A 15,222-nucleotide genomic window follows, 5' to 3' on the forward strand; every position below is an offset into this window, starting at 1 on the left:
TGATTCTATCACTCTACTCATCATGCCACTTGTATTCTCTCTCTCTCTCTCTCTCTCTCTTTCGCTTTCTCTGTCTCTCCCCCCACCCTCTTTCTCAGCTAGTTAAAGAGAACAGAAACAGCATAAAATTAAACCAGCCACCGTTGTTGCTCCTAAGACAAGAGTTTATTATTCTAGCCTCAAAATATAAAACTCAATGAGATTAAAATTAGAACTTTGAAACAACTACTATGAAAGTAAAGCATTGCCCTTCAAATTTTGCCTCATAGTGGAATTAAAAAAAGAATCCTTACAATTAAAGAAAAAGAAAGAAAGAAAAGCTAAATGGCTTCCACAAAGCACTTGAAGGATTAATATCTCTCTTCTTTGATTACCCCATGATAAAATATTATAATATAATCCTATAATTTCTGCACCACTTATTTGACACTTCAGCCTTATATGAACAAACTGTCTTTGAGCAAAATGTATTTTTTATGCATATGTGATGCTGAGAAATGCAAGAATTTTGATCCCAAGGTACATCAACCACATGTTCTATTAATGTGAGAAATTTTTCGAGTGAACAAAAGCAAGGAAGAGCAATTTGGTGACCTTGTTCTTTGAACATAGAATCGTCTCTTCTCTGTGACATCTGGCCAAATACCGATCTTTTGTCTGCCTCAGTGGCTCAACTAGCACAATTCTATTTCCACTGTGAAACATATTTAAAAATGGATTCACCAAGCTTTATGTATATTTTCTAAAGAAAAGCAAAAAAAAAACCCAGAAGGATTCTAATTTAAGTATCAATTATTTCAACAATTGAAGAAAAGCAGTGTCATATTTTAAGATAATTCTAATGATGTCATATTGTCATTAGTACAGAGATGCCTCATTTTGCCCCAGGGAAGATCTTTATAAACTTGTAAATAAATTAATACATATCTTAAAAACATACAATGTGAGTATTTGTAACAGAAACTTTGGAAATATTCTTTAAAATAATATTCAATGTTGTCTAAAAATGTAGATAACATTTCCTTGTAATAAAAAGATTACAAAGTACAATATTGCTGTAATCTGCACATATATAGTTAAGATATTATATGTTATTTTCTAGCAACTATTAAGTTAGAAAACTATAATGCATGTAAAGATGCATTCTTGGCTGGGTGTGGTGGCTCATGCCTGTAATCTCAGCACTTTGGAAGGCTGAGGCAGGTGGGTCACTTGAGGTCAGAATTTCAAGAACAGCCTGGCCAACATGGTGAAACCCCGTTTCTACTAAAAATACAAAAATTAGCTGGGCATAGTGGCGCATGCCTGTATTTCCTGCTACTTGGGAGGCTGAAGCATGAGAATCGCTTGAACCTGAGAAGTGGAGGTTGCAGTGAGCCAAGATCACACCACTGCACTCCAGCCTGGGCAGCAGAGTGAGACTCCGTCTCAAAAAACAAAAAGAGAAAGAAAGCAAGTTGCATTCTTAAGTTGTCAAAATGCAAGATACAAGACTTCAATTAACCTTTAGTCTTTAGTCATGTAACTCTGCTACAACATATTGGGCAAGATATTTTGTCTATTTTGTTTTCTTATGTTTTTTACGCAGGTAACAGTTATAAAACTGTCCTACAAGCAATAGGCCTTATAAAACAGTATCGTAAAGAATTACACAGTCAATAAGGAATTAATATAGACACACTAAGAATTTAAGACTGCAACATCCGAACTGAATGCAAATAACATGATTGTGGACCATTTGTAGACCATTCTGGTTGATCACACTGCATTAAAGGTCTTTGGGCATTTTTCCCAAACTAAGTTTCACTTCTTCGAAGTTATCATTGGTACAAGGTGTGCTGACTTTGAGGCATCAATTAATATAAATTGGAAGTAGGCAAAGTATTAATTAAACATGACACTCTGATTATTTAAAGCTTCTATTAAAGTTGATAATTCAGAGTGTGTTGATAGCCTGTTTTTCAAAAATGACTGATGATATCAAGGTTTACTGACTTCCTCTAACTCTACTATTTCCATCTCTTCAAAACAGAAGGGATAAATGAAGTGAGAAGAACACTGGAAGAAGGCTAATAGACAAACTGGCTAATCTCAGACCCCCAAGGTCAAAGAAAAGCAATTCATTTCTTGGCTTTCCTCAACACAAGACATGATTTATCAATCTAAGAGCAGGATTACCAACATTATACATTTCAATGATATGTTCTTTGCACTGTGTAACTTTTTGAACAATGACAGATTGCATAGTCACCACAAAAGTCACGTCATAAGGCAAAATTCATTACACTTGCACAAGCACTGTGGTTTTTTAAAACAAATGTACACAGTAGCAATTATTATTACTATATATGCCATTTTGGGCAGGGGAGAAGCCTTTTAAAATTCAGTTATTCCTTGGGATTCTATCATCTTCATGGTCCAAAATTTGGACATTCATGTCCCTCAAAATACAATCCTTACTCTAATATATTAATTTGTGGAATCAGCTGTCATGTTATAGATAATTGGTAAAGGCAATATTCTTATGTTATTATAAAAGTTCAATAGCAATTGTTGTGTTTGAAAGATTGCTACTTCCATAAATTCAAAGCTATTCTTGTAGAAGAAAACATTGTAAGAAAGATCATGGGAAAATTTCTTAACATTATAAATGTAATCACACAAACAGGAATTTCGCCCGCCTTTGTCTCTCATTAGATACAACACTTAAGGAACTGTCCTATACCACCTACTTATGATAGCAGCTCAGAAGCTATTTCATAGAGTAATGGTAGATAATTTGAAAGATTTCTCAAAAGGAAATTACACCTAAAGTGTAGTCAATTGAGATCATGGAAACTTACTCTGCATTCGATATATTTTAATACACATTGGTATTTTCACTAATGTAAATTAATTATCATCTTTCTATTAGGTCACAGATTTAGGAAGATTTTATTGTCTAGGTGGAGGAAGACCGTAAAAGGTGTTGTATCTTCAGCGGATGATTCATTTCACCAGCTGCCAGAAAGTTGCATGTTGCAGCACACCTGGACACATCCATCCATGACTGATTAGGAAACACAATTATCTTGGCACATCACAAAGGAGATGGAATCATAATTATTCTCCCTTGTAACTAAAGGTATTTTGGAGCTGTATCTACCTAAAAAATAATGCAAATTACACATCTGGGCTAGGTCCACATAATTTTACCATCTGCACTTGATATTCACCTATAAATATTTCTGGAAGCATTCTTTGTGTTTAAAACAACTTCAGTAAAGTTTCAAGATACAAAAATCAATGTATGAAAATCAATAGCATATCTATACGCTGATAATATTCAAGCTGAGGGCCAAATCAAGAATGCAATCCCATTTACAACAGCCACACAAGCAACAACAAAAAATACCTAGAACTACATCTAACCAAGGAGGTGAAAGATCTCTGCAAGGAGAACTACAAAACATTGTTGAAAGAAAATGTAGATGATACAAACAAATGAAAAAATATTTCATGCTTGTGGATTAAAAGACTCAATCTCATTAAAATGGCAGTACTGCCCAAAGCAATACACAAGTTCAATGCTATTCCTATCAAACTACCAACATCATTGTTCACATAGTTAGATAAAACTATTCTAAAAGTCATATGAAACCAAAAAAGAGCCTAAATAGGCAAAGCAACCCCAAACAAAAAGAACAAACTCAGAGGCATCACATGACTTGACTTCAGACCATACTATAGGGTTACAGTAACCCAAACAGAATGATACAGGTACAAAAAAGGACAAATAGACTAATGGAACAGGTTAAAGAACCCAGAAATAAAGTCACACACCTACAACCATCTGATCTTCAACAAAGTCAACAACAATAAGCAACAGTGAAAGGACTCCCTATTCAATAAATGGTATGCTTGGATAACCAGCCAGCCTTATGCAGAAGGATGAAACTGGACCCCTATCTTTTATCATATACAAAACTTAACTCGAGATGAATTAAATATTTCAATGTAAGACCTCAAACTCTAAAAACCCAAGAAGAAAACCTAGGAAGTACGACTGTGGACATTGGCCTTGGGAAAGAATTTATGACTAAGTTCTCAGAAGCAATTGCAACAAAAACAAAAATTGACAAATGGGACCTAATTAAACTAAAAGGCTTCTGCACAGGAAAAGAAACTATCAACAGAGTAAACAGACAACCTACAGAATTAAATAAATTACTCACAAACTATGCATCTGACAAAAGTTTAATATCTAAAATCTATAAAGAACTTAAACAATTCAACAAGCAAAAACCAAGTAATCCTATTAAAAAGTAGATGAAGGACATGAAGAGACACTTCTCAAAGGAAGACATACAAGTGGCCAACAAACATATGAAAAAATGTTCAACATCACTAATCATCAGAAAAATGCAAATCAAAACCACAATGAGATAGCATCTCACATCAGTCAGAAGGGCTATTATTAGAAAGTCAAAAAATAACAGATGCTGGCAAGGCTGTGGAGAAAAGGGAATGCTTATACACTGTTGGTGGGAATGTAAATTAGTTCTGCCTCTGTGGAAAGAAGTTGGGTGGTTTTCCAAAGAACTTATAACAGAACTACTATTTGACCCAGCGATTCCATTACTGGGTATATATCCAAAGGAAAATAAGTAATTCTATGGAAAAGACGCATGCGCTCATACGTTTATTGCAGTACTATTTACAATAGCAAAGACATGGAATCAACTTAAGTGCCCATCAAAAGTGGGTTGGATACAGAAAATGTGGTACATATACATGTACTATGCAGCCATAAAAAAGAATGATATCGTGTCCTTTACAGCAACATGGATGCAGCTGGTGGCCATTATCCTATGCAAATTAACAGAGAAACAGAAAACCAAATACTGCATGTTCTCACTCATAATTGGGAGCTAAAAATTGGGCACTCATGAACACATAGACAGGAACAATAAATACTGAGGACTACTAGAGTAGGGAGGGCAAGACGGGGGCAAAAGCTGAAAAACTACCTACTGGGTACTATGCCCCTTACCCAATAGTAGCAGGATAATTCATACCGCAAACCTCAGCATCATGCAATATATCCATGTAACAAATAAAAAAAGACTTTAATTTTAAATTCAGGGGCTTCACATGTACCCCCTGAATCTAAAATTCACTGTTGGTGGGAATGTAAATTAGTACAGACAATATGAAGAACAATATGGAGGCTCTCAAACCACTAAAAATAGAACTTCCATATGATCCAGCAATCCCACTGCTGGGTATATATCCAGAAGAAGGGAAATCAGTATACTGAAGAGATATCTGCACTCTCATGTTTATTGCAGCACTATTCACAATAGTGCTGCAATATAAATACATAATATAAATACATAAATATATATACTATATATAAATACCACATTTATATATGTGTGTATATATAGTATATATGTATATATACCACATTTATATATAGCATATATAATAGTATACATAATAATATAATAGTATATATACCATATATAAATGTGGTATATATACATATATAATAGTATATATATAAAAAAATGTGGTATATACACTCTATATATGCCATATATAATACTATATATACTATACATATACTATATATATTACATATACCATATATAATACTATATATATTATATATACTATATATAATACTATGTATGCTATACATATACTATATATTGTATATATACCACATTCATATATATGGTGTATATATGGTATATATGGTATATATATACCACATTTATATGTAATATATGGTATGTACATACACCACATTTATATATATTACATATACCATATATACACACATATATATACACACTAGAATACTATTCATCCAATAAAAGAATGAAATCATCAGTTATTTGAAGCCACATTTATTAACCTGGAGGACATTATATTAAACAAAGTAAGCCATGCACAGAAAGACAAATATTATATGTTTTCACTCATGTGTGAGCTAAAGAAAATTGACCCTATGGAGGTAGAGAGTAAAATGATGGTTACCTATGTTAGAAAGTATAAGGAGAAAGTAATGAAGATAAGTTGGTTATCGAAAACAAAAATACAGTTAGATAAAATACGTTCTAATGTTCAGTGGCATAGTAAAGTGACCATAGTTATCAAAAACATAGTATATTTTAAATTAGCTAAAAGAGAAAATTTGGAATATTCTCAATACAAAACAAGATACATGTTTGAGGTGATGAGTATTCCAATTATCCTGATGTGATCATTACACATCGTATGCATGCATCAAGATAGCATAGATATCCCATAAAGATATTTTATGGATCAAGAATGCATAATAGAGATAAAAAATGCATATGAGGTTTGGCACTAAAAGTTTAGAGCAAGCTTCAAAATGGTGTAATTTTTCACATTTCTTTCAAAAGCTCTGAAGAAAAATAATTGCTTGGAATATTGAATTCTAGAAAACACTATTCTAGAAAACACTATAATAACAGTTACCTTGTTCTAATAAAGTATATAACAATAACAGTAGTAATGACAACCAAACAATTATATAGAAATTTTAAAATGACAGTTACTAATCTAAGCACTTTATGCATATTAATCATCAATACAACCCAGTGAAGTGTGTGCTATTATTATTTCCATTTTTGAGATAAGAGAATTTCTTTGCAACAGAAAAAAAAAAAAAAAAAAAAAAAAAAACACTGAATCAATACATCACCATCACTGTTCCTTAGTATCTGTGTGCACTAAATCATGGACCTTATCAGTGGTGTGCAACTAAGGCCCTTCATTTAAAGAAGAGAAGGAGACAATCCTTAATTGGAACACTAGTCTACTGGAATACACCAGAAATTTGGGTTGAGGTAATAATGGCGTAAGTAGCTTAAAGATATGCTTAATATTCACAATAGTATTACTGTACATGTGTCAAACAAAAATCATGCTTAAACTGTTAAATAATATTAAAGATAATATGAATTATATCTATACCACTGAGGTATCATACAATAAATATTATGTTATAGGTCTTGTCTGCAACTCTACAATTTGCCATTTGCTTATAAAAAATATTCTTATGTTAAATTCTAGTAATTGATGTCTTTAAAATGTCTTTAGACTTAACAGACATTGTTACAAACCATAATAATTTATTCCCATAAAAGAAATTCAATAAATATTTTATATTATATCCAGTAAGAACTGTCTTTTCTCTATGCTGCTGCTTATATACAAGCTATTCTCAAAAACTAAAAAGACAGGCCAACCTATTTATCTCTGTAATCAATGGGTTTACAGTCATAAGGTAGTTTGCCATTTCCAAGTAATGCTTAGAAAGAACTAGCTCTTGGGAAATATGTGTTCTCGACCTACAATTCCAGTTATAAATATGACAATACTGGCATAAATTGGTCGTATTTCTTAATAAAATAGACTTTCACGTGTTTAAATTACATATTGATTTGCATAGCGGTTGAATCAGATACCAATTGCTGGCTTGTGTGTTCTAAACTCTGACATTCCTGGTACTTGGCCAGATCTAATCAGTTTACCATTTCCCAAGACTCCAGGTTCCAGAATTTCTTAGTCTATCTTAGTGTGAATTGTCAATCCTTAGGCATATTCTTTGATGTCCAGGCTATTTCATACTGATGCACCTTTGTACTTGTTCTTTTTCCTAGAAATCAGTGTGTGTTTGTGTTTGTGTGTGTTTCTCCTCTCTGTCTCTCTCTTTCTCTCTCTCCCCACTGCCCGCCCCATACCCCTCTTCTCTCTCACTTATATTTATATAAGGAACACCTACTCACCATTTGAGACACTATTATAAACAACATCTCTCTAGATACACTTAAGTATTTCCTTCTTTCCTTTATTCCAAATTAGATAAATAATCTATTTTGGTACCAATCACACTGTTACATTTATTTGTTTGCACATTTGACTCATTGACTAGTCAACAAAATACTTCAAGACAAGTCTTATGCATCATGAAAGCTGTTCCCAGCACAGTGACTGGAACATAGCAGATGTTCAATAAAGTAAAATTAATTAAATAACTTTATAATTTAGTCTACATTTTATCCTATACTATAGTTCCTAAATTTTCCCTCTTTTGCCCATGAATTATTTTTCCCTGTAGAACATCCAATGTTTATGAACATATTATAAGAATAATTCATTTTTCTCTAAGTTAGTTCATTTTGAAAATATTACATAAATCACCATCAAATCATCCACTTATCAAGTTGTTACCTGGAAAGAAAGAGTAAAACTTATCCAGCTCCCCAAATTTGTAAGTTCCTATAACATTCTGCAGGTATTTCTAGGTTTTTGTAAGTAATCATCCAGTAATTACATTACTCACTTTAATTCTATAGTTATGAAAAAAGATTACATGAATTGTTAGAAATAATTAACTTTTTGAGTTCAAGCTATCCTGTGGGTAATTGAGAGTCCACATTAAGTTACATGTATGTGTTTATATGGGATAGGCTACTTAAAATATAACTTTATTCTTTCCTATGTTCAGGTTAAAAGACAACTTAGTATTGAAAGTAGACTATATAATTAAGCTATTTGTATATAATTATAATATATAATTATGTATATAATTTATGATAAAGTCAAATAAATCTTATCTAAGAATTATAGTGATGATGATGATGATAAGATTCACTAGCCCACACTGAATTCCTTCTTCAAGTCTGCTTTTCAAACTATGTAATCTTAAATTTTATTCTTCATAAAAATTTCAGGGTACATGTGGCTACTTACTTTTCAGGGTTTTCCACTTCTTCAGTAACAAAGTTGAGGTAAAACCTAAAAATAGATAAATAAATTATAAACTATTAATGTATTTTACCATTTTCCAAAGTCTCAAATTTTAAATATTTAACATTGAACCCAGAATTATGAAAACTATAACAATACTTATAGTAAGATGAAACTATCTAACAACTAAATACTCCCATAAAACATTTCTCTATTTAGCCATATTTGTGGAGTTTTTATCACGTGTCAGAAGTAGGCAAGTGGTAAGGCCATAGTCTCAAGGAGCTCATAGTTCATAGAATCTCCCACAGAATAGTGTGATACAGTGCAGATCCAATACTGGAGCAAGCATGTGGGAGCCAGAGGGCAGGTCTAGCCCAACCTGGTAGGTCAAAGGAGGTTTTCTAGAGGAGGCATCACCCAACTTGAACCTTTAACAATTGCTTTATCTTACCCTGGTTAGGTGGTGTGAGGCCATTCCAGACTGAGAATAGCACACGAGCACAAAAGTGTGGCAGAGGGGTTAGGCACAGGAAAATGAGCACCTGTTTAGTATTCTGCAGTACGAGTGTGACAGAGGGATTACTATAGAAAGAGCCAAACATATGAAGGCAAAGACTTTTCTACCTTTTCGTTGTATATGCTTAGAAAATTTTTGCAAAATAAAAAAATCACATATTCAATATAATCTTCTGTTATCTCATTACTATTAAAAGTAACCTTTTACATAGGTATGCAGGAGCACAGATTCATAGGTACAAATTCTCTAAAATCTAAAATCAAGTGGCTGGAATATTAGTCCATCAGCTCTTAACATACTTTAAGTATCTCTCCAGCTAAAACAAAGATGAAGAAACCTGTAGTCAGGCCTCTGAGCCCAAGCCAAGCCATCGTATCCCCTGTGACTTGCCCATATACACCCAGATGGCTTGAAGTAACTGAAGAATCACAAAAGAAGTGCAAATGCCCTGCCCTGCCTTAACTGATGACATTCCACCACAAAAGAAGTGAAAATGGCCGGTCCTTGCCTTAAGTGATGACATTACCTTGTGAAAGTCCTTTTCCTGGCTCATCCTGGCTCAAAAAGCTCCCACACTGAGCACCTTGTGACCCCCGCTCCTGCCCGCCAGAGAACAATCCCCCTTTGACTGTAATTTTCGTTTACCTACCCAAATCCTATAAAACGGCCCCACCCCATCTCCCTTCGCTGACTCTCTTTTCGGACTCAGCCCGCCTGTACCCAGGTGATTGAAAGCTTTATTGCTCACACAAAGCCTGTTTGGTGGTCTCTTCACACAGAGGTGCATGACACCTGTCTTGCTCCATCTTTATAAAACCATCTAAATTCACAAGTAGTCAGTTGATGTTCAAGGTTAAAGTGTCTACAATTTTAAGGACTGTTTTAAGTAGAAACAATTGAGGAGCTGACAGAACTGTAACAATAACGGTGATCTAAAAAGTCAGCAGCCAAAGATTTTTTTAATGACTAGAAAATAAGTTTCTATAAATAGAGATTATAGTTACACCATGAAAGCAAGTGACAATCAGCACTTAGATCTGGAATATGCACTCTAAGAGGGGTTTGATGTGTTTGCTATAAGCCTGAGGCAATGGGAAGTAGCGGAAGAGAAAAGAAAAAAAACACAAGCACAACAAAAAACAAACACTACCACCAATAAAAAATCACAACACCAAGAAATATTTCTAGGCTTCTCATGTCAAAAATAGCCAGTTCCTTCCTAATAGTTGTTTTAGAAAGTAGTCTTTTCCAACAATGTTAAAGCAAGAAAGAAAATATTTATGAAAAATAGAACAAAATTTCAAATGTTTGCCATACCTCCAGGGAGTAGAGAAAAGGAAAGGACTTGGAGCAGGGTGGTGGGCAGGAAAGAGAAAGCTTCTTGTTTTAGTCCAAACATTCACACATCCTGTGGGAAATCCACCTTTACGTTCTAGTCTCCAGGAATGAGTCCATGATATTCTCTTTGGTTTACAACACTTCAAGGCCTCTAGAGAATGCTCATAAGATCTGTTCCATCTTTTCCATGATTGTGCATAAAAGATACTGCAATGCTAGCAAAGCATTCCAGTACCCAACTATGTGAATTATTTTTAAAAGAAGCTGCTTCTTTAGATTAGATTTGACACAATAGTACAAAATAATCCTAGTAAGTGCTCTAGAAAGACTAAATCCATTGAGGATAGGATTTAAAAGGAAGAGAAAAAGACACTGAAAACGATTTTCTATCACACAATTGAAAAAAAAGAAAACCCTACCAAGCAATGTTTAGCTTTGGATCAGGATATGGGACTGAGTTCCCCAGGGCCACATGGGGGACTGGCAGATGTATTTCTCTGAATGCAGACCTTGGCAATGTTATTAACATTGTTCTGACCCAACTGTGTGACCTGAGTTAATGATTTCTTTTCCCCTACTCAAGTTTCTGTGAAGTAGCTTTATCATCCTAGAAAGCTTCTGCATTCCTCAGAGACAAAAGCCTCCTCTATTGGTGGTATCTTTTTCCGTGCTAGCAGAGCAAGGTCTCCAGGACAACAATGTTCTTGCTGCTTTTACTTACAGGCTAACAGGCTGGGCGGTAAGCTCTGATGACAATAGCTGTTTTGCTTCTGACTTATTCATTTTCAATGCCCTCACCTTTTTTAGGGGGGCGTCAAACATTGTCACAGCAGCAGCATAGGGAGTGGAGAATCATTTACAGTTCCCTACTGATAATTCTACAACCCAGTCTTGTAATTATATCTTGAAAACAAGAGAAAGGTCAGAAAGGCAGGGATCACATCTGGCAAGTGAATAAATGCCCCTCTCTTTGGAATTATTTTAGGCTCCATTTTGTTTCATTTACATCCAGATAATAACTTTTCCTCTAGAACTCCACACCAACAGACTATATTTTTTCTAAACACAGCTTCCTTTTTCTAAGACTGATGACCATAGATTAACAGCCAGATTACTTCTGCGTCTTCACAAAGCAGCATTCAGGTAGCACAACAACCTGTTATAGAAACACAGTTACTTATCTGTCCCCTACATAAGCCACTTGTATCAGATAACATTCCATTTTAAATCCTGGACTTATTTTCCAATACTGTGATTGAACCCTCAAGAAAATAAAGAAATCAATGGTTTCTTGGTCTTTCATATAGGGAGTAGACATGCGGATTATATGGGTAAAAGTATTAAAAAAGGTTCATGTAAACCCCTTTTACCTTGTAATCAGAGTAACATTTTGGGGTCAGCATCAATAAAGTTAAATATTAATACGATAATTCAAAATGAAAAGGGTCTTCATCCATGGAGAAATTCATCGGCACTCAAAAGCCTACATAAGCGGAGAAATTTTGCTCTACATAAAGCAAGTGACCTGAATTTTTAGTTCTGGCTATTAGAAAAGTAAGGAGGGCAAAAGAATATTTTAAGATTGCATGGGAACAGATCTATGGTACTCGCAGGCAAAAGAAATTTCATTCAACAGAATTAATCAAATCTCCCTTGTGACTATCTTCACATTCCACACTCGTGATTGCATCTTGCCCGGCTCCCAACACTTGGCTGTAGCTGAAAGCTTTCTCTACCTCCCTGCTTTGCTCTGGTGTCTCCCAGTGACCCTCCCAGTAGCTTGGCTTCAGCCCCAGGGCACAGAGCTCTGATCCAGGCTGAATAGCCATAGAACAGTTGATTCTGCTTTAACCCTGTGATCACGCTCAGTTCTTTTGATGTCTAGCACCACATTGTGCTTGGGACAAAAGCAAAAAGACTTCAAAAATATTGAGTGATTCTAAACTAATGCTTACATATAATGGGTATAAAAATATTCTGGGAATATACAAATATTTTACACTGATCTCCTTAGAGCTATAATCTTCTAACAATCTTCAAACGTATTTTGCCTCACAGGCCATGTTAAGATTTTAAGTTCCCATACTCCCTAATTATCCTCTAATACTATATTTTCATAATTCAATGAGATTAATAGGGTAAACACTCCATTCATGTTGAAATATATCTATGTTCCGCGCATTGGCTAGAAGGTAAGATCTTAAAAACTAAAGACACAAAAGAAATTATATTTGTGTTGGAAATGCATTCATATAATTTTTGAGCTAGTGTAGTTTCCTAATATTACATCATTCTCACAGCTAAAGCTGTATAACAATGAGATTTATAGACAATTTAAAAATAAATATTGCCATGATTTACCCCAAAACAATGAAATTTAATCGTACTATAATGATTTTGATAATTAAATAATACCGTGTAGGTTTTCTTGCAACCATCATCTAAACTAAATCTTACAAGGTCAATAAAATTTACTGAAGAAAAAGTCCCACTCTTATCCATGATTACTGGTTTTCAAGTATCTGAACAAACAAGGTACAAGTACAAAGTTTTAATGCCTTAACTAGAAAGGTAGGTATCACAGGTGGACATACATCAAAGGAAATATATCTGTGGCATCATGATTTTAATCATCTTTATTTTTTAAATTTTCAGATGTTGGGGAAATTTTAAGGGACATGTAAGGTCCTTTTAAATGTAGACTGTCTAGCAGAGTTGACTGCATTATCTTGGTTTCTCTTTCTCTGCCTTTAGATGACCATTACCTTCTGGGAATGTCATACTTATTTCTACATCTGAGTTACTTCTCTCATGAGAAGCTGGAAAAAAAAAATCAATTAATCACTATTTGTAAATACCCTTGGAGCTTTAGCTGAAAGGCCTTTTGACAAGCGAAGTATTATTCTCTAGTACCTTACGGCACTATTATGTCCTTACTGGTACATACTTATAAGTAATTTTTATTGGATCTTAAGACCCAGCATTTGTTTGTTTTTTATGACATCAGGCTAAATCTAGCAGTCTTGACTGGAAACCTGTTATGTTTGTAGTTGTCATGTGCAAAGTAATTGGCCTGGTGGAGGGGACAATACCTTATTACTATTATATGGATTATGCCTATTCACATTTGCCTGGCACCTTGGTTGGCACTTAATATGAGTGCATAATGGGATTAATGAACTACATAAACCACCAGATCTGGAGCTATCGACTTACCAGCCAGCATATGCGTACATCCCATAATAAAAAGCCAGTGGCAACCGCGTAATACTTGAATCTCTTCCTGAAAAGGCGTCTTTAAAGTTCTGTGTTTGACCTGTAATTAGAATAGACTGATTTTAGGATTTTTCAAAGAATTGGTTCTTATTCACTCTTAACCAGAAACATGGGGGTGTGGAGAACCATACTGTTTTAAGTCTAGATTTCTTACACTCTGTTGATTACCATCTTTATCAATACTGTACCCATTCTACAGAAGGGGTTCCAAAAGTATATTGATCATTAACACTATTTCACATTTCTCTTTTAATAAATGTATAACAAGGATGAAAATATCATTGAAAAACAATCCTCTGTTTGAGGATGCCTCTGTTGTGACCATAAAAGAAGACTAAAGGGTTTTCTGTAAATTATAATCTTTATGAATACAATAGAATTCTTAAAAATGAAGATAATGTTTTGCTTGGCAAAAAAATGTGCAGAAGTATCCAAGGTTCTACCCTTAATAAGGAGGTGGAAATAAATCCCAGGACTCCTTTCCTACACAATTTACCTTTCTGCTTTCTGTTTATCCCACGTTGTCCATTAGAGGCCTACCATCTAGAACAGAAGTTGGAAAACCCTGGACCATGTCTGCCAACCCAAACTGCAAGCCTTTTTTTTTTCTTTTTTTCTTTTTCTTTTTTAATTATACTTTAAGTTCTAGGGTACATGTTCACAATGTGCAGGTTTGTTACATATGTATACATGTGCCATGTTGGTGTGCTGCACCCATCAACTCGTCAGTACCCATCAACTCGTCATTTACATCAGGTATAACTCCCAATGCCATCCTTCCCCCCTTCCCCCCGCCTTTTTTTTTTTTTTTGGGGGGGGGGGGGATGGAGTCTCACTCTGTGGCCCAGGCTGGAATGCAGTGGCACGATCTTGGCTCACTTCAACCTCCACCTCTCGGGTTCAAACGATTCTCCAGCCTCAGCCTCCTGAGTAGCTGGGATTATGGGCGTGCGCCACCATGCCTAACTAATTTTTGTATTTTTAGTAGAGATGGGGTTTCACCATGTTGGTCAGGCTTGTCTAGAACTCCTGACCTACGGATCTGCCTGCCTCAGCCTCCCAAAGTGCTAGGTTTACAGGCGTGAGTCACCGCGTCCAGCCACAAGCCTTTCTTGTAGATAAAGCTTTCTTTATCTATAAGTTAAAAATGCCTATTCATGAAGTACTGCCCATTCATGAAGTATTGCCTATGGCTGATTTCAGCCTATAATAGCAGAGTTGAGACCATACAGCTTGAAAAATTGAAAATATTTACTATCTTTTCCTTTACAGAGAAAGTGCACTCACCCTATGACCCTGTCCTAGAGAATGACATGTTT

At 34.8% G+C, this 15,222-nt stretch overlaps 1 protein-coding gene across 5 annotated transcripts in view; it reads right to left on the reverse strand.

Annotated features, from left to right (window-relative positions):
• Window positions 1–15,222, reverse strand: part of SLC7A11 (solute carrier family 7 member 11) — a 79,398-nt gene that overhangs the window by 42,575 nt on the left and 21,601 nt on the right. For all 5 annotated transcript variants that reach the window (XR_012435358.1, XM_005555931.5, XM_074040991.1 and 2 more), the window contains exons 5-6: window positions 13,844–13,943; window positions 8,773–8,817 (exon numbers count right to left, since the gene is read on the reverse strand). Coding sequence is in view for 4 of the 5 variants with exons in the window: in XM_005555931.5 (XP_005555988.1) it covers window positions 8,773–8,817; window positions 13,844–13,943 (145 nt within the window). In the remaining variant the exon portion in view is untranslated. The remainder of the gene's footprint in view (window positions 1–8,772; window positions 8,818–13,843; window positions 13,944–15,222) is intronic.

This window comes from Macaca fascicularis, chromosome 5, assembly GCF_037993035.2.
Source record: "Macaca fascicularis isolate 582-1 chromosome 5, T2T-MFA8v1.1".
In the NCBI taxonomy this organism is placed as follows: Eukaryota; Metazoa; Chordata; class Mammalia; order Primates; family Cercopithecidae; genus Macaca; species Macaca fascicularis.